Source organism: Chelonoidis abingdonii, chromosome 10, assembly GCF_003597395.2.
Source record: "Chelonoidis abingdonii isolate Lonesome George chromosome 10, CheloAbing_2.0, whole genome shotgun sequence".
NCBI classification, from domain to species: domain Eukaryota; kingdom Metazoa; phylum Chordata; order Testudines; family Testudinidae; genus Chelonoidis; species Chelonoidis abingdonii.
In genome coordinates, this window is record NC_133778.1 from 53624858 (window position 1) to 53643804 (window position 18947).

At 40.3% G+C, this 18947-nt stretch overlaps 1 protein-coding gene across 1 annotated transcript; it reads left to right on the forward strand.

Moving 5' to 3' along the window:
• Positions 1 to 476: 476 nt before the first annotated feature.
• Positions 477 to 18663, forward strand: RND3 (Rho family GTPase 3). Its single transcript, XM_032783830.1, has 5 exons — positions 477 to 856; positions 1204 to 1291; positions 12851 to 12960; positions 14665 to 14799; positions 17753 to 18663. Exons 1-5 carry the CDS (start codon positions 707 to 709, stop codon positions 18002 to 18004), a joined length of 735 nt encoding a protein of 244 aa, XP_032639721.1. The 5' UTR covers positions 477 to 706; the 3' UTR covers positions 18005 to 18663.
• Positions 18664 to 18947: the final 284 nt, after the last annotated feature.

Sequence of the window (18947 nt, forward strand, 5' to 3'; positions counted from 1 at the left end):
GAGCCTTCGGGCTTCGCTTGGGGGACAGCGGGGCGCTGCTGGAGCGGCAAGACAGCAGAAGAGAGATAAAGAGACAATGGGAACCAGGGCACGAAGTGCAAGAGGGAGGCGGGCCCGCGGGGGGTTAAGGAGGGAGGATAAAAAGTGGGGGGCAGCGAAGGAAAGGGGCCCCTTCCTCTCACCCAGCTGGGGGCATTTCCCTCTGAGTCCAGGCAGCGGACTCAGCCCCACACATGGTGTATCAGCCAGGGCTGCTCCCGAGCTCCGGGCTCCCGGGGAGCTCTGCCTTGCATGCACAGACTTGTCCCGGCAAAGCCTTCTCAGGCTTTCCAGTTCTCCCGGCCCCGGCCCAGCGTCGTGGCCCTGCGCTGCACCGCGGCGCTTCTCCCCTAGAGGGCGGGCTGGAGGCAGCCAGCTTTTACAATCTCCCTGGGCTCCATAAAAGGGGAAGAGGCGGATCGGTTTCTCCCTCATTGAGAGGAGACAGGATTAGGATTGGAAGATGGGCCGTATAAAGTCGGCTAAGGAGGAGTGAGACAAAGCAGTCGGCTCGGAATTGGACTTGGGAGACGGGCTGCGCAGCAGGGATCATCTTGCGAGGGGAGCGCGGGGCGCCAGGCTCCTACTTAGCTGGGTGTTTCGGTGGCTCTATTTCTTTTGGGCAAACTCACTATTTTTTGCTGCAAGAGAAAATAAGGCAACATCAATGAAGGAGAGAAGAGCGAGCCAGAAATTATCCAGCAAATCTATCATGGATCCTAACCAGAACGTGAAGTGTAAAATTGTGGTGGTTGGTGATAGCCAGTGTGGGAAAACAGCGCTTCTCCACGTCTTTGCTAAGGACTGCTTCCCAGAGGTATGTCTCGCGCTCACGCTTTGTCTCCTAGTCCCGAGATGGAGCAAACCCTGCACAGCCTCTATTTTTAACCTTCACGGGTGTTTCTCTCCCGGTCAAAGTCTTCTACAATTGTGCAGACGTATCTTTGCTTTTAAATCAGCCACTGTGATTTCAATAACTGACTCTGCAGTGGAAAAGGAAAACGCTTAAATGTGGGGGAAAGTGCATTTCTGAACCCAGCTGTTTGTTTCTACAACTTGTTCTCCAATGCAGTGAACGATGTCAGACGGGCTTGCTGGGATGTTTGTGGATTTAAAAGACAATAACGTTGTCCTTCTTTCTCTCTCTCTCTCTCTCTCATTCAGAATTATGTCCCTACAGTATTTGAAAATTACACTGCCAGTTTTGAAATTGACACACAAAGAATAGAGCTGAGTCTGTGGGACACCTCGGGTAAGAGACCTGCAGCATAGCAGATGCCTCGTGATTATTTCTGCATTCATGTCATACTTGTGACTCGGAGCAGTCTCTTAATCATGAATATTAATAAGTGATTGCTAAATCTAAATATTTGCTCCTGTGTGACACAAATACCCATTGAGCTTTTACGGATTAATTCATTCTTTCAAGCAGGAATTTCAGCTGCTTTCTAGTTTAATAGTCAACTATAACGGGGAGGCATTGTTTTAATTTGCCTCAGTTTGTTTAGCCCCCCACCCCCAAAAAAAGTTCGTGTAGTAATTAGCCCAGCAGATGAGAGAAGGTTATTATTGCATATCATGAGCCTTTCATTTTAATATTTGTCATCACTGCTGTGAAAGCCAGCAGGGGTTCTCCTTGGGTAAAACGTGATTATACAAAAACAGCGAGATTAATAGTACCACCAGTATCTGAGTGGGTTTGGGGTGTTTTGCTGAAGTGTTTGTTATTTTTTTGCCTACTATGGGCCCAATCCTGCAAACACTGCACAGAAATAGCTGTAACTCGTGCAAGGGGTGTCTGATTTTGGTAAGTAAAGTTTCCCAGAGTGTAAATGTGCAAGACTGGGTTCTAAAGCCATTAGGGGGCTATCAGCTGAAGAAGTGGCCTGAGAGCAGGAACTCTGTGATACTTCTGATGCCTGGAGGGAAGGATGTACAGCCATATGTGTAATTATAGCAGGGTACAAAGAGACCCATCCCAAACCCTTCCCCAGCTTTTAGCTTGGGAGATGGGGGGACAATAGTGCATGGTCCCTCTTTCAAATTTTTTTCAATTTCCCCACTAGTCTACCAGACACAAATGGGTTAGCATCTAGTCCATTCTTCCCCCTCCACCACAACCCGGTTCTGCAGCCTGCAGAGAGAGGAAGTCCTGCCCACAGCTCAGCTGCACTGCTTTTCCACCTCTTCTACTGCAGGGTGTGTTGTGAGCAGGGCAGTGAGTCTGTGGATACCTGATCTGACCCTCATCACAGTCACAAGATGAGAACACTGGGATCAAAGAGTGGACTCAACGGGGGCTGGGGGTTAGAAGGGAGATAAACAGAGCTTTTGGGGGACACAGACTTGTGAGGGGACAGGAAGCGTGGAAAGGACAAACCTCCTAAAGACAACAGAACACATGATATAGGAAAGGCTTCCTGATAGGCCAGAGAGCATTGGGGTAACAAGCCTCCTCAGGGAAACAGAGAGCATGGGGAATGAGAGAACATGTCAGGAACTGACCTTCTGGGAGAATTCAGAGCCAAGGGGTGGAAAGGGAAGGAAATGTGGAAATCAGGCACTGGGGAGACAGAGCGCTGACAGGAGGGGCAGATGGCTGAGAGGGGGAGGCAGGAGGTAGTTTTTTGTAGGGGGAGTGGCAGGAGAATCTTTGGAGAGTGGTAGGTAGAATGGGAGGGCACTGAACTCCAGAGCAGAGTAACAAAGGGAATGAGTGGAAATGCAGAAAGAGATCACTCAGTGAGAGGAAGATAAGGGAGTTGTAGAGAGCAACCAAAGGCAGGAAAGACAAGTGAATGTGAGAGTTGGAATCCAGCACCCAGTGGTACAGAGACAATGGAATGTGGTAAAGGGACTGACCACCTAGTGAGTGGAGGGGAACATGAGTCTGAGCAGGAAACAGAGCAGAACCCACAGGGCAGCAGAATCCAAGGAAACTGAATTCAATTAATCTTCTCATTGCATAGCCTGGGGAGCAAGTCCTCTGTCAAGAGTACTGCCTTGTGTGGCTTTAACAGAACCAGATGAAAGCAACATAGTCAAGTCCTTTTCTGGCTTTGCAATAATTTTAGGACCCGGGAGACTTTGCATGAGAGCATCAAGTGCCAAAGCAAGTGGCTGTTTGTGTTGTACATGAGGCTAACATCAGGAAGGGAGTTCAGGGAAAGATAAATCATTTTCTTACAATCCAGCATTCAACTGCAAAGCAGCAGCCTTTGTGGGATTCTTGATGGAATCCACTGTAAGACAGGAACTGCCTTGGTGACCGACCCTAAGGAACATATTATTGCTGTTCTCATCAATGGAGTGTTTGCCTCCAGATGTGAATGGCAGCTGTATGTGGAAGGCAGCTGCATCTGGCTCTAATTCTCTTTATCTACAGAGGGATTCACCCAGCCATTTACGTTATGTGAGAAAATGGAGGGGGAATAAAAATCTCCATTAATGAAAAGATCAGTCTATGTTGTAATGGAAGGAGAATGAGCATGACAAGTGAAAACACAGGTTATTGTTTGACATGACAGGAAGGGCTGTCTTAAGAATCTGTGCTCCCGGATCATCATCCCAGCTTCGTAGCCCCTATTCCCCTTACAGGACACTAGGGGACTAAAAGATAAGATGTGTTTGCACATGGGATAATGCTAGATGAAGTCAGCTGATGTTCCTATAGGATTTTTTTTAGTGGGTTCTTTTGTGTTCCAACTTTTGACAAAATATAACACTTGTCTATTTCCCTGGTGTTAGACCCAATGTTAACAAGCAGGATGTTGGAGCTGAGCCTTAGCTAGTCATCAAGCGATGACAGAATATAATTCCTCCTCTCCATTGTAAATATGGACACCACAAAAGCAGTATTTAGGTTGGTTTGTTTCCCCCTTCCAACTGTGTTTCCCACTCCTGTTTCAGAAACACTGATTCAGATGCCTGGTGATGGATTCTATTTCAAAGGTTAACTGGCATGCCAATAGTTTCCCAGGGGTTCAGCTTTTCTGTGTGCTGATGTCTATCTGAGGGACCTTGCGTTCTCTAACTACCAGCCAAGTAGTTAGATCTTTAGATCAGTAACTTCCCAACATTTTAGGGCCTGCTGTATCAGTTTATCAGATGAAGATCTCAGCTGTACAAACCTCTGCCAAATCCCCTATTCAGCTGTGCCCACCGTAATTTGCCATGGCACCTAAGTGCTATGGGAAAGACTGGAACTGAGAATAGCCCAAGAGCCACTGCAAATTAGAGCACCAAGACATGAAAGGAGCTAGTTAGAGTTGACACATTAAGGCAGAGAAGGGGAAGCTGGGAGTGACAACCACAAAAGACTGCAGTGTCAACAGAGGTTTGAGTATCTGTGATTGGGAACCACAGCATTAGATTAGTAAATCTGGGTTGAGGAAACTGAATAGGGCATACAATTCCTTTCTCAAATATTTTCTTTGTCTGATCGTTAGACAGGTGCATAGTTTATATGGATGACCTGTCTTGATGCTGGCCCTGATGAAGGCAGCTCCTTCTCCAAAATGGCAGGATGATCCTGATACTGGAAATTAAATTCATGTAGAGGTTTATTAAAAAATATATTGGTAATTTTTGGATTTAAGATAATTGACTTTATTCTGATTGGCTAGATGTGGCCTCTGATTTTGTGCTGCACTGTTGCCTGGAAAAGCAAGTAGTTTCATAGCCCATGCGCAATAGTATCTTCAAAAAGCAAGATGGCTAACAATACAAACAAGTAAGGGTTACAAACTTTTAGAGTGTAATAAAACATAGTACCAGGTTTGAGTTTTCATTTTCGTTGCTGCTCCACAGCATAACATAACCACTCATTGCACAAATAAACAGTACACTGTAGCTTTCTGAAGTCATAGAAAATCTCCAGTGAGCGGATATATATTGAAACATACATCTTTATTTTTATTAATTAAAAAGTAACCCATTCTTCACAGGTCAACTTCTTTGACATATAAAGATTTGAAATCAGTGTGAAAAAATAGATCATGTAATGAAATATGCATTTTGCAGTATTTTAAAAAGGGGAAGAGGTAGTCTTACAGGAATATATACCTGAAAATGCTTTAGAAGTCCTATATAATACACTATTTGGGTCCTGATAAGGGAGCTAATATTTGCTTGAGTCAAAAGTGCAGGATCATAGGGTTAATATGCTTGCAATTTAAAACTGCAGTTGTCAGAGTGGTAAAGCTGAAAGATCAAACGAATACTTTGTTTTGTATAGAACATTGCTGAATGCTTGATTTAGTGATTTGGGGGTTATAGGTAAAAAATGTCACATTTTGAAAACAGCCAGCTTTCATTGATTAGAATAAATACTACCACAAACCTGGGCCACTCAATACAAAAATCACACTACCAGACAAGAAGACTTCAAAAGATAAATTAACATTTTTGTCTTATCTCAAGTTCTTCTTGATTTGTCATTTTACAAATCTTTGTCCTGTTTTTATCTGATGAATTACAATATAGGCCTAAACTCCCATTAAATTCAGTGGTGTCAGGACTGGGCCCACAAGAAAATTCAAGCTAATAAAATTATTTTATGTCACTGGTATATTTTTGCAAATTATTATTGATTTTTAGGTTTATATATTAAGAAAACATCTAGCATTCAAGGTATTAGAAAATCACATTACAACACATTGAGACAATGATGCCACTCGGAATACATTTATATATTTTACATAAAAATAATGCCATTTAGTTGACTTTGACAGCAATATACCTGAGAAATTTCAAGATGACTTTATCAGTCTCCAATATTTTTAATTGTATTAAACTGTCTTGTGTGTTTTCTTTAAACTACATACAGCTTGCATCGAAATTCCAGGCTAACTGATCAATATCCTGTACCTCCAATTAATTGAAGTTGATGGAAGTCTTGCCATTGAGTTCTTCAAGAGCCAGATATTGCCATTTCGAGGCCTAATTCTGCTCCCATTGAGGTGAATGGCCTCCAGGCATGGATAAAGTAGAATCTCATAATCCTGCCTCAGGGTGGTATCAGACCCCAGTGTTAGCACTGGTTTTGGTTACATATAAAACTGACCAATATATAAAGTATGGTCTAGGATCACAACTACAAAACACTGGGCACCACATACTGGATATTTAGAAACATTTTAAAGCCAAGCATAAATTTGTGGAAAGTTTTTAATGAATTTCCAAGATGATCAAAGTCTAAATATGGAGCTAGGACATTATATGTTTAAAAATGTGGACGGGGTAGGAAGAAAGATTATCTAAAATATTTTCTGGTGCTGTCTAAACCTATAAGTCTTTAAAAGGATTAGAATTACTCCTAACGTAAAGAAAAATGCCTACCAAAATGAGATTTAACTAGAATGGAAATACCAATTAGTGCTATCTGGTTGCAATATCATTCTTTAGAAATTATTTCACTCTATAGTGATATTGTATGTTAAGGTGCAATATGTTCATTTTGCTAAGCAGAATATTTCACAGGACTATTCCATTTGGCAGCTGAAGAACCTTTACAATGTTATCTCATGGAAACTACGATGAGTAGCTACATGACATAGACTTCTTTCAGTCTATCGTTCTTACATCAAACTTTAAATATATTCTGTTAGTAAGTTTTTGCCTCCTTACATTAAAATTACTTTTTTAAATTCAAATTTTTATTTGTACAGCAGAAGGCTGCAAAGCAGTAAGAACATTTGGGGCTTTAAATATGTTTGTCTTTCTCTCCATGTCTAACTATAGACTGTAGGTCATTTTTGTAGCATACGTATGAAGGTTGAAATGTGGACTTTGTGCCTAACACTCTAATAAAATAATTCTCTACAGGACCAGAAATAGTATTGTAGTGCTAAGGATTAGCATATAATTAAATCCAGAAGGGCCTTAGAGCTTCAGACAAATTAGCTTTCCTGTGATTTGCATGTGCACAGTGTGCTTGGTGTCTGTGTAGAAATGTAGCATTAATTACGAAGATCTTTCCACTGAACCGTTTTGCAAAATATATAAATTAGAGTTGTAACATACCAGAATTGCATTTAATAGAGAATCAACAAAAGCAGAAAGCACCATAGAGGTATTTCAGAGTTTGAAATCTTTGTCTTTCCGATCACCTACTAGTTGGTCAAGTTGGGGCCTATACTCTTTGGTAATAGTTGAAAAACACATAATTTCCACATGATTTGTTTAATTTTTTTTAAAAAGTATTGTTGATAAATGGGAAATGGAAAAGATTTATAAGAGATCAGGGAAAAGACCAGTATTTAAATAATAGTTTTTGCTTAGAGTGAAAGATTGCTAAATCCATAAATACACTAAATTATTGTGAATGCTTGTAGCACTTCCTGCATTTGGAGGTGATAAATCATTGAATTCTGCTACATAATAAATAAAATGGCCTTCATTTCCCCAAAATCGTTCAGTGAAGTATTAAAAGAAGGATGCCCGCAAGAGAGATTCAGTGAAGTGTACTTCTTTTAGTTACCACCCCAGTGTTTTAACACATGAAGCTAGTAACTAGACAGTTCAGGGAGTTGATATGGGATAAGGCAATCCTTCACTTATGGGTCACTGGTTATTTGACTGATCAAAAAAAAAAATGGCCACAAATTGTTAACATCTGATGGCTGTTTGGTGGTCTGTAAGAAATGGAATAATGCTACTGTACCAGTGTCATGTATTCCATGCAACATGAAATGACATCTTATGGGCAGTCTCAGTACAGCAGCCAAGAATTACATTGAGAAAGAACAATGAACTACCTAGAGTTGGTCCCTTCTAGGTAGTTAAGGTTAAGCCACATTGTTCAGGCAATATGTGGAAAAGCTTTGTGTGTTCTGTGGATAAACAGAGGATTTCAGTAGCCAGTAACAATGATCTGGCATCTTACACTATCACTAATATCCTGCTCCAACAAAGCATTTAAGCACATATCTAATTTTATTAAAGTTATTGAAAGTACTCACTTGCTTAATTTTAATTATGTGCTTCTGGGTCAGGGCCTAAATGTATTTTTAAAATGACAATGAATAAGAGTTTTGTTCATTTAACTCTATATGAAACATAAGATCTTGAATAGGCAGTTATTAAAATATTTAGCCAATTCAGGCTTAAGCTCTTTATGTAATTTGCCAAATAGAACTAAGAAATAAAAAATGCTTTTGGAACCAATCTCTGCCACAGAATAAGATGAACATGTACTCTGTCAGGCAGGTTTGGGAACAAATGTAAAATTAGCCCGGACAAAAATGTGTTCATGGTTGCCACCAATCTGCTCTAACAATTAAAATAAATGTAGAGTTTGGATGGGAGTTTGGCTGCTCTGTTTGTGAATTCTTCTCCTATTCTCTAGCCTTGGCATGGTTTCAGATTGGTACACTAACTTGAGAAAAAGATTGAACAGAGTGATATTGAACTGTATTCAGAAAGTCTGTATAGACTTGATTCACATTCCTAAGATTCCTTTTGGTTCTGAGAATTTTCTTTGGGATAAATGATGAAATGTTACATTGAACTGAGTCATGCAGTTAGGTTCTTAGATGTTCTTTACTTGTGTAATCACAAAGATTTGGTTATTGCTGCTGAATGAAACCAGTAAATGTATTTCTTCTGTTGAAACATTCCACACCGTCAATATTTTAAAAGATTCCTATTAGTTCTACCACACACTTCCTCAGAGAAAAGAATGTGTCAAGTATATCTAGTTTACAACCAAAACTGACAGATCACACTTAACTATCTTAGTGTTCAGCATTTTAACATGAGACTCAAAAGGAAACCATCTGGCGTTGGTATGGTGAGTGGAATCACTAAGCTGAATGCCTCCGTGTGCATAAATGCATATTTATGCACATATATGGTATATGTTGTATCATTGAGGAGTAGTGACTGAGCAGTTAGGTATGTGTCTAAGAAATTAGTTTCTGGGTGTGGCTCTTTAAGATTTCTCTTTAGCTGGCAATTTTTATCTTTCCAAATATTAATGATCTTAAAGACAAAGGGCTAATCCTGCTCTTACTTGTCTGAGCTATGCTGAGAGGGAGGAAAGGTGGGAGGCATGAAGTGGTTCGCACAACTAACTAGTGAGCACAGAGCAGGATGGCTGGGGGTGGAGTATGTGATACAGTACGCTTTTCTGCTGTTCTACAAAACAGCATAGGTCTCCTGTTAGCATCTGTGATGTACCACAGAATATCTGCCAAGGACTGGGAGCCTGGTCATGCAACCTTTTTGGCAGATCATTTCCCTTGAGGCAGATTTAACAGTAGGGACAGGTATTGGTGAGGAAGATGCCCCATCACAATACCCCTTTACAACACAGAACAGGATTTGTAAGAAAAGAAGAATGTATTTTATTGATATGATTGGCTCAGCAGAAGCATAATACGTATATTGGAGCAAACTCTTCCCTTTAATTTCAATTGAGTTTCACCATGGATGAATTAGTCCTAATATGTCTTATGTAGAAAGCTAAAAGCATTTTCTCTGCTTTTTTTGGAGTGGGGGTGTCATGGTACAATTCCCCACTCTGAACCTTAGCGTCCAAAAGATGGGGTACCAGCATGAATTCCTCTAAGCTAATTACCAGCTTAGAACCTGTAGCGCGGCCACCAACCAGGAATTCCAGTGCCTGGTACAACTCTGGTCCCCCCATAAACCTATGCCTGGGGACCCCAAGACCCACCATTGATCTTTATCCAAGGAAAGTAAACCCTTTCCCCACCGTTGCTTCTCCCAGGCTTCCCTCCTGGGTTCCCTGGAAGCATTACTGTGGTTTCCAAACCTCCGAATCACAAAAGAGAAATTCACCTTCCCCTCTCTCTCTCAAGAAGAGTCTGGGAGGGGAGAGAGAAGAAGTACATCTGGCACACGAGAGAAATTAGCCTGCTCTTCCCCTCCATGCCTTTCTCCCCACCACAAACTCCTGTGCATCAGACCAGTCCCTGGGTACTCACCGAATAAAAACACATTCAGTTTCTTAAACAAGAAACTTTAATTAAAGAGAGAAAACAGTAAAATATCTTGTAACTGCAATTTAGATGGAATACGGTAAGGCTTTGGAGGAATCTCCCCAGCTAGTATCAATACAATTAAATCCTTTCAGCAAAAAATATAAATTGAACTCCTTTCAGCCACAAATACACATTAAACTCCTTCCAGCCAATGCACATTGGCCAATAAAGAAAGACAAAAACATAGCTAACTCGCTTTATCTATCTTACTTACTCATTTGGAATCTGTAGTAGAACTGTATCAATGAGATTGTGCGAGAACTGGTTGACGTCTGGTCCCTCTGACCGCCCCAGAGGTTGAACAACAACCAAAACTAACAGCAACACAAACTTCCTCTTCTCAAAGATTTGGAAAGGTATCCCTGTATCTTTTGGTCCTCTGGTCAGGTGACAGCCAGGCTTACTGAACTTGTTAACCCTTTACAGTCAAAGAGATATAAAGTACTTCTGTGCTATTAACTTTTCTTATCTGTTTATGACAGAGGGGGAGGGCATATGATTGTTTCCTTCTTTGGTATACTTAGCCATATGATTTTTCTCTGGATTTTTCCTTTTTGAAAGGTCAGCTAAGGTGAAATACTAGTCTAGTACATACAGTGTCAGATCTTCTGGTGCAATAATAGATATAGAACATAGTGTCACTGTGACTGAGAGCCCACAGATATCAAAATATTACACAAAGGAGGTTAAATAAGCAACTATTGAAACTATTTTGTAGGACACAGAAATCTAGAGGCAAAATATGGGCCTTGAGCATTCCACAAAGGGGCCAAATTTTGCTCCCCTTTACACCAGAGTAAATACAGAAATTCAGCTGAAGCCAATGTAATTTTTCCAGATTTATACTGGTATAATTGAGAGCAGGACTTGGCCCAGTATTTTGAATATTTACTTAGTCAGGCCTACTAGAGCTGATATTTTTCCTTGAGTATTATGTTTAAAGTCAAAGAGTGCTAGAAGTTTTTTGAAGCGCAACGTTCTGAAGCTATGAATATTCATTCATTAATTCATTGTGGGATTGACATTGTCTACAATTCTTCTGGGGAAACTTTTGGAGGGGAAACCCAGTTTTGTCAAACTACCTTTTTCTACCTAGCTGGGTAATGCTTCATTGCCCATAAGTTGCTTCTAATTTCAAAAACAAAATTCCTAGAATTTTTGCAGTTCTTTTCTGGCATAAGCTGTCCAGCTGGAGTGCACTGTGATGTGTTCTCACTCTTTCTCTTACTACCTTGTGTAACAGCATGAACTGTTTTTCTTTCAGGGAGAAACTTACGGAATTTTTCTATTCCAGTTAATCATGATTGTTTTTCAGCCTTTGAGATAACTTACAGTCAGTTAGCTGTGGATAGTTTGAACAAAATAAAGGATCTAATTAGCTGATGAATCATACAACACACTTTTAAAAAAAACATTATGCTATTGTCTCATAAAAATGTCATGTGCCATCTTTTTAGGTCCATGAAATGGAGAAATACAGAAACTTAATTATTTGTATTTGTTTTATGTCCTAGCTTTTCTTAAGCTATAGGTATACCTTTCTTAAATCAATCCCACAATTCAGTCCATGGTACTGCTCATGTTCATAAGAACCCTGCTGAATCAGAGCCCTAATGAGTGAAGTTTTAACAGGTCTAGGGCCAAATTCTCTGCTAATGAAGATTGACTTCAATGGAATTTCATCTATGGATATGCACCTATTTACACTAGCAGAGAATTTGGCCCATAGTCACCTATCTCAGAGTCCTTTAGTCAATACCTATTATAGCCACATTCCTACAGAGATTTGTGCTCATGCTTAACTTTACACACTGAGTAATCTCAGTGAAACCAATGGTGCTACTCAGTGTATAAAGCTTATACCATGTATAAGTCTTTGCACGGTTGGGCCTATGTTTATATCACATACGTTCACTGGAGTAACTTCTGTACAGTATCCTAAGGCTTTCTTTCATTGAGCAAACACCATTTTATTGTAGTCTTGACCATTGAAGACACCTTTAAAATATGCAATGGTGGTCTGTCCTGCTGTTGTTGAGAGGCCTACGTGCTCACATGAGGGGATTCCTTCCAACTAGGCTTCTGAAAAACATTAAGCTCTCCCAACATTGACCCAAGACTCATTGAATATACTGCTTTTGAGGACTGAAAGTTTAGTCCAGCTTCTGGAGGGGTCCAGGAGTACAAAGTATGTGTGAAAGAGCCTTCTGTCTTGAGAATACTGCTGATTTTTGCCAACTACAGGAATTCAGTCAGTTCTGATAAACAGTTGAGAGACATCCAAACTTTTAGAATCATTGGCGTAAGAGATAGAAAAGACATGTTAGATCACCCAGTCCATCAATGGGTAATGGCTCCCACACTTCCTGATTTTCTATAGAGTCGTAAAAGAAAGACACAAAAAGCCCATTAGGTCACACAAGCCTTTGGTGGGGTCATACCCAAACCCAAACTTTTCTGAGACATGCCTGTCACTTGCTCCATACTCTGTCCCAGACCTGATTTCACTGTTTGAGCTGTCAGGGAGTGTCACAGCTGCTTTCAAGCTTGCAAAGGAAGTTTAATCACTGGGCTACTAACCTGATTAACTACCCGAGGAATAAATCGCCCTTATTTAGGGTTAGGCCCAAGAAGGAATTGGAGAAGTGAGCACCAAAAATAACCTTGGAAGTGTAGTATGTTTTGGAAGGAAGGATAATGACATGCCATTCAAGAGCTTTACTGTAAACCTTCTGAATAAGTTTGCATGACTGCAGAAGAAAAAGGAATATTAAGCAATAAAATAATTTCTTGTTTCTGGACAGGGTCTCCTTATTATGACAATGTCCGCCCGCTTTCCTATCCAGATTCCGATGCTGTCTTGATTTGTTTTGACATCAGCCGGCCAGAAACCCTTGACAGTGTGCTAAAAAAGGCAAGTGTATGGGACTATATTTTTTAATTCAAAACTATTTATAAATAGAATTTGTTTTTAAAACTCTGAAACGTGTCACTATTTCCAAGTGTATAATCTTCAGCATTGGATTGTATCACTAAAATAATCCCATAACTGCACTTTGCAGAGCTGGAATTTTAGTCCGTCGTTTGAGAAGACTGAAAAATACTCAGAAGAAGAGGCATTAGGGGAGTGAAATTAAGTAGAATATTCACTCCCAAAAGCCCTTTGCAAGTACTTTAGTGTCAAAAGAAGGAGTGGAGCCATGAAGAAGCTGCCTTTCAAGGCATGCTCTTCTAGCAAAGGGGATTAAAGACTCTATAGCAATTTGAATTGACACAGTTAATACTAGTCTGCCTGGCATTAAGACCTCCGCCGTAGCTTTTACTCCATGTTATAGGGGTGGTGATACGCAGTGAGCGTGGAAGAGCCAGTGACATGACTCCTGAGGAAGGGGACTCAAAGCAGTGTGGAAGTGCAGGCCTTCCTTTCTGATGCTCCATGGTCTGCAGGATTACTGCATGATTTCTCAGCAAAACTAAAGCTCAGCTACATTTGAGGGCCAGGCACGTGCCCCTTTGTGACTTCTCAGACCTCTCCCCTTTCTTGGTGCAGCATGAATCAAGAATTCTGCAATGTTAACGTTAGAGTTTACTGACTACTTTGTCCACTAATACAGTTTTTTCCATGGAGATTAGGAGTTAGGCCACTTCTGTTTTTCCTCTTTTATTTGAATGGATCTGAAAGTAAAATAACTCATTTTCTTGTCTGAGCATCACCATCACTGACAATGTCAACAAAAGTGTGGGAACAGGTTTGGGTTTTTTTGTTAACGTCTCTTCCTGTCTGGCTCCCCATGTACGGAACACACTATTTTAGATCCTGAATAAACAGTGGGTACTGTGTTTTCACTTGTTTACAGAAGTGTGGTAGATTTTTTTTTGTCAATACACATGTAAAAATTAAAGTGTTCACCATCAAATGTTAATGATTCTAAGATTAGACAGATTTCTGAAGAAACCTGAAAAACACCTTTTATGAGTTTATGTCCATGTTCACATACAGTATTTGCACAAGATATACAGTACACTATTGTATATTCAGGATTAAGCTTATTATTTGACCACAAATTGATTCTCTGCAGATTAAACGGCTTTATTTGAGCGCTGTAAAAAATCTATGAGCCAATATATGATTATCTTTATGTTTTATATTTGTCTGAGACCTGCTTGTAATTAGTCATTTGAGGAACTGTTTGAATTAGCTCATGGTAACACCCTTTGTTATTTCTACTGCAATGTGGGTAAAACCGGTGAATCATAGGGTGAGAGAATGAGATTGCATACTGTTTACTGACTGTAGGCGGGATCAGGGCATGGCTCTGACAATCCTTACTCACATGAATGGACATTTCAATTGAAGTCAGCAGGACTAGCGGGTGGGTAGGGGTTGCAAGATCTGCCCTAGATTGGAAGCTGCTAGTTCATATGCTCTTAAATCATCAAAGCCAGTTTGTAGCATGGTTACAAGTTAAATGAGTACCAATGTCGTGTATATATGTAAAAAATGCTTTTTGTGATTTACCAAACTCTAATCCTGTTTCCATTGCCTCTTTCACTAGCATGCTTTAATTAAGCTAAATAATGTACTCAATTAGTATAGTAACAAAATAATATTTTACAGTGGAAAGGTGAAATTCAGGAATTTTGTCCTAACACCAAAATGCTTCTGGTGGGTTGCAAGTCTGATCTGCGCACAGATGTGAGCACATTAGTGGAGCTTTCCAATCACAGGCAGACACCAGTATCATATGATCAGGTATGTGTCATGTCTCATTCTTTCCACTTCTTACTTGGTGGTGGTGGTGGGAAATATGCAGCTCAGTAACATTGCATTCACTTTTAAGAGAAACAGCACTCCCTCTGCACTGAGCTTATTTACATTAAAATAGTTAGATACACGCTGTTACCTAATGATCACCATAGGTGAGTCTGAAAACACCAGAGGCTGTGTATTCTGTGCCTGCAGAATTCACATGTTCCTGCAGATTTGTGTCCCAGAAGTATAAGCTGTCACATAAATGTTTCTAGCTCTAATGGTTGCAGAGAAAATCTTTAAAAAGTGAACTGAATGTAAACTAATGCAGTCATTTTGCTGAGTCTATAGGCAGCCTGACACAGCACTCTGTTAATGCGCACTAGGGAACTTTTAGTCTGGGCCAGCAGGGTCTACACAGACCACTTAATGTGCAACCTGTTGTGCTTTGAGTTCACACACCTCTCGTGTGCATTGCCACTCATGTGGAAAAAGACATTTTAACTACAAGCAACATAGTGCAATCAGCAAATCAGCCTGGTCTTCAAATTTGAGTGCCCAAATCAGGGATCAAGGCAGCTCTGATGCTCATTTTGTTAATGTCTGTTGTATATGCAAAGCTGAGTTTTGGTGAACCCCAACATCAGGGCAGATTTAGTGGTTGGTTTAAGTCCTTAAAAGTAAGTTGTTCCATATATAGTGAAATGGTGGCTCATTTTTCACCCAATACTGTACTGTCAGTGTAACAACCTATAATAGGGCACCAAGGCTCTGTGACATACAAAAGCACCTTGAATTTTCCTCATACCTCACCACCTCCAACCCATTTTCTTTGCTTGATGAATTTAAAAAGTGCTTTGACATTTAACAAACTTTACAACATAAACCAAAAGTCTGGCAGAAACTGTTAAATTATCACAACAAATATACTCAGTTTTTCTTTATTTAGAACATTTTGTGTTTAAAATGATCAGAGAAACATTCTGTTGCAAATTGTGGCCAAGATTCTTTTCTCATCTGCATGGTGCATATGCATTCTTGATGCCAAAGTTCTACCCTTCCAACATGCTTGGACTCTAAACTATGTCCTGAGGATGTAACATCAGAACTGAGATCAGCAGTGTGAATCTAAGAACCTGGACAGAGTAGCGTAGCACTATCATGTATTTGTTACAGTGTAACTGGGGTATGTAACACAGTTGTAGTTGTACATAGGGTATTAGGAAACACTTGTATTATCCATGTAGTTTATCATTATTATTCTGAATTAAATTTTAATTCTCTTTGCTGAGGGTGTTTTCACTGTTGATAGTCCTTTTTAATATATAGGTGAAAGAGAATTTATTTTAGAGTATGGTGCATTGTTCAGCCATACTGCCTCTGATTGTATAGCCATTTACATGAGGAAAGTGCATGCCTGTTGCTCAGTAACTGAGGACTTACAAAAGACTGTAAATAAAGCATTATAATGGTATAGTGTCAGCTTGTTAAAATACTGGGTAATCACAGCGTGTTTGGTAATGGAATATGCAGGCTTTCCTCTCTAGTTCATTGATTTGAATCCAGCCCACGTTGACCGAGACCAAATGTTGATACCATCTGATCATTGTTTGATAGGTTACCTGAAAGGGTTGGGAGCAGGGGCCAATTTGCTAGCGGAACATTGTGCACATCACAAAAGCTGCCACCACCTCAAATGACTTTGTTGGCAGTTTTAGAGGAGAGGCTAGAGACTGAGTGGCTTTCTCCAGAGGCATTTTGATGTGGACACAGAGGCAAAATGAGAACAGACACATGTCTGGAGTTAAGTGGCAGGCCACAATATACAGGGAAGATGCACTACCCTTCCACGACCCATACTGTCCTATGCCAGACATGTAATTGGTTCCTGTACAGGGGTTACAGGACTCCTTACCATATAATCCAGAACGCAGGGTAGGCTCTTCTCAGCCTACCACCCAGGACTCCATTCTCTCTGAGTCCTAGCACTCTTCCCACTGCAAGAGGAACAGAGGGTGCAGCAGGGTGAGGACCTCAGACCATGAGTGACACATGGTCTGACCCTATACATGAGCCCAAGCCCACTAGAAAAATCCCAGGTCTTTTACCTCTGAGAACTGTTCATTTTATTCTCCATCGCACTGGAAACTGTCTGCAAGTTACAATGAACAAACAGTTCCACCCCAGTACCTCAGTTTGATACTAAACATGTCCCTACTTAACTCACTCCTGGAAGAGAGTCAAGAGAGGCTCCATGTGGCCCCTACACCAGCTGGGAGCAGGGGAATCCTGGGAGCAGGGGAATGCTGGCCAATCAGCATCCCTCTCTCCAGCTGACCAATGGGTTCTAGAGACTCCCAGGGTGTGGAGATAAATATTGGCCCTTGGTTAGTGTTTCCCTCCCTTACTGCTGGGATTGTCCCCTTTTCACTTTTGGCCCCATCAAGTTCCCCCCACCTGCTGATGTGGTTGGGTAGCATTTGACAGGGCTGTAAGGAAGTGCTGCTGCTGCACAACAGATGCCTTTCTGCACAGAGATAAAGATTTGATTTTTTTCAGGCAGTCAGGCCAGTATCTTTCAGGATGAATATGAGTCTCCCAAACCAAAAAGTACATATTTTCTGAATAGGAAAAATCAGTAATGTTTTTATTTTCAGGTATAGACAGGTCATTGTCCTTATTATATATAGCTTTCAAATTATTCATATTTCCTCACAAGAAACAATTCTTAGATACGTGTATAATGCATTTTGGGTGCATATCCCTATCTCTATTTTGCAAAAAACCCAATGAGTTGCTGTTTGTCACTTTGCTGTTTTAGATTTAGTTTTCATACAACATTATATATGCAAACAGTGCTGAAAAATAACCATATGGTTTACTTTGGCTTTGTACAAAACCTCCTTATTGATTGCCATTTCTTTTTCTCTTCCCTCCCCCCGCCTCCTCCTCCCAGGGTACAAATATGGCCAAACAGATTGGAGCAGCCACTTACATTGAATGCTCAGCCTTACAGTCAGAGAACAGTGTAAGAGACATTTTTCATGTTGCCACGTTGGCATGTGTAAACAAAACAAACAAAAATGTTAAGCGGAACAAATCACAGAGGGCAACAAAGCGAATTTCACACATGCCTGGCAGGCCAGAACTATCTACAGTTGCTACAGATTTGCGAAAGGACAAAGCAAAGAGCTGCACAGTGATGTGAAGGATCTAGGTTTCCTTAGGAAGAGACAATGTGTTCAGGAAAGGTGAAGACTCAATGAAGTACACAGCCAAAGTGGTATATAATGTGTGGGCTTAAGTCAATACTTTAAAGGATACTCTTCACCTTTTGTGTGAGATTGTATTTAGGGATTCAGCATGTAGACTAAGCAATGGGAAGAGATGGATCTGAATGAGATGACTGTCAAAAATGTTACATGGAAGAAATGCCAAAAAAGGAAAAGATTTGAATGTGCTAGAGAAGAGGAGGAAAAGTAGCACATCAGAGAAAGAAGATGTCCTTGACAGTGCTTGTTTGTTTTCTTAAAGATTTGTTCCTGGATACCTGCTTTGATTTAATTAAAATAATATTTTAATGTTCCTTTTTAAAAATAAATTAAAGATGTTAATAACACATCCTCATCATTGGGGAACTAGCCCCATGACCTTACAGTTAGTTTTGCCACAGGATATGATCTAATTTCCTTGTAGCTCATCATTAAAATGGAAATTATATCAAGACCCATGGGTCATCCGGAGGAAAACATTGTATATGAAAAGCTTGGAAGTCATGCCTTCCTGCGATGGCTGCACAAGCTAAATTGGAACATGTTAATGACGAGAACCTTTTGAGACTTCCCATTATCATAAGTGCCCTAGCACAACAAATTAGACCAAGTAGAAAAAAATTATCTGCTTGTCACGGAACTTTTCAAAACATTGATTATCTCTGCTGATCATTGTGATTGTATTTAAAAAGTAATGCTCTTAAACTTTATTGTTTTACATCTTCTGTGTAAAGATATGATATACTGTATGGATATGTCATTGTAGGTTGAGTTGCAAAATCAGATGAAAGGTGCTATCAGTTATGATTACAAATGATCCTCAGTTTAAAACATAATTCTTACAGCTTTAATACCCAATCCTGTTTAGGTGCTGAGAAT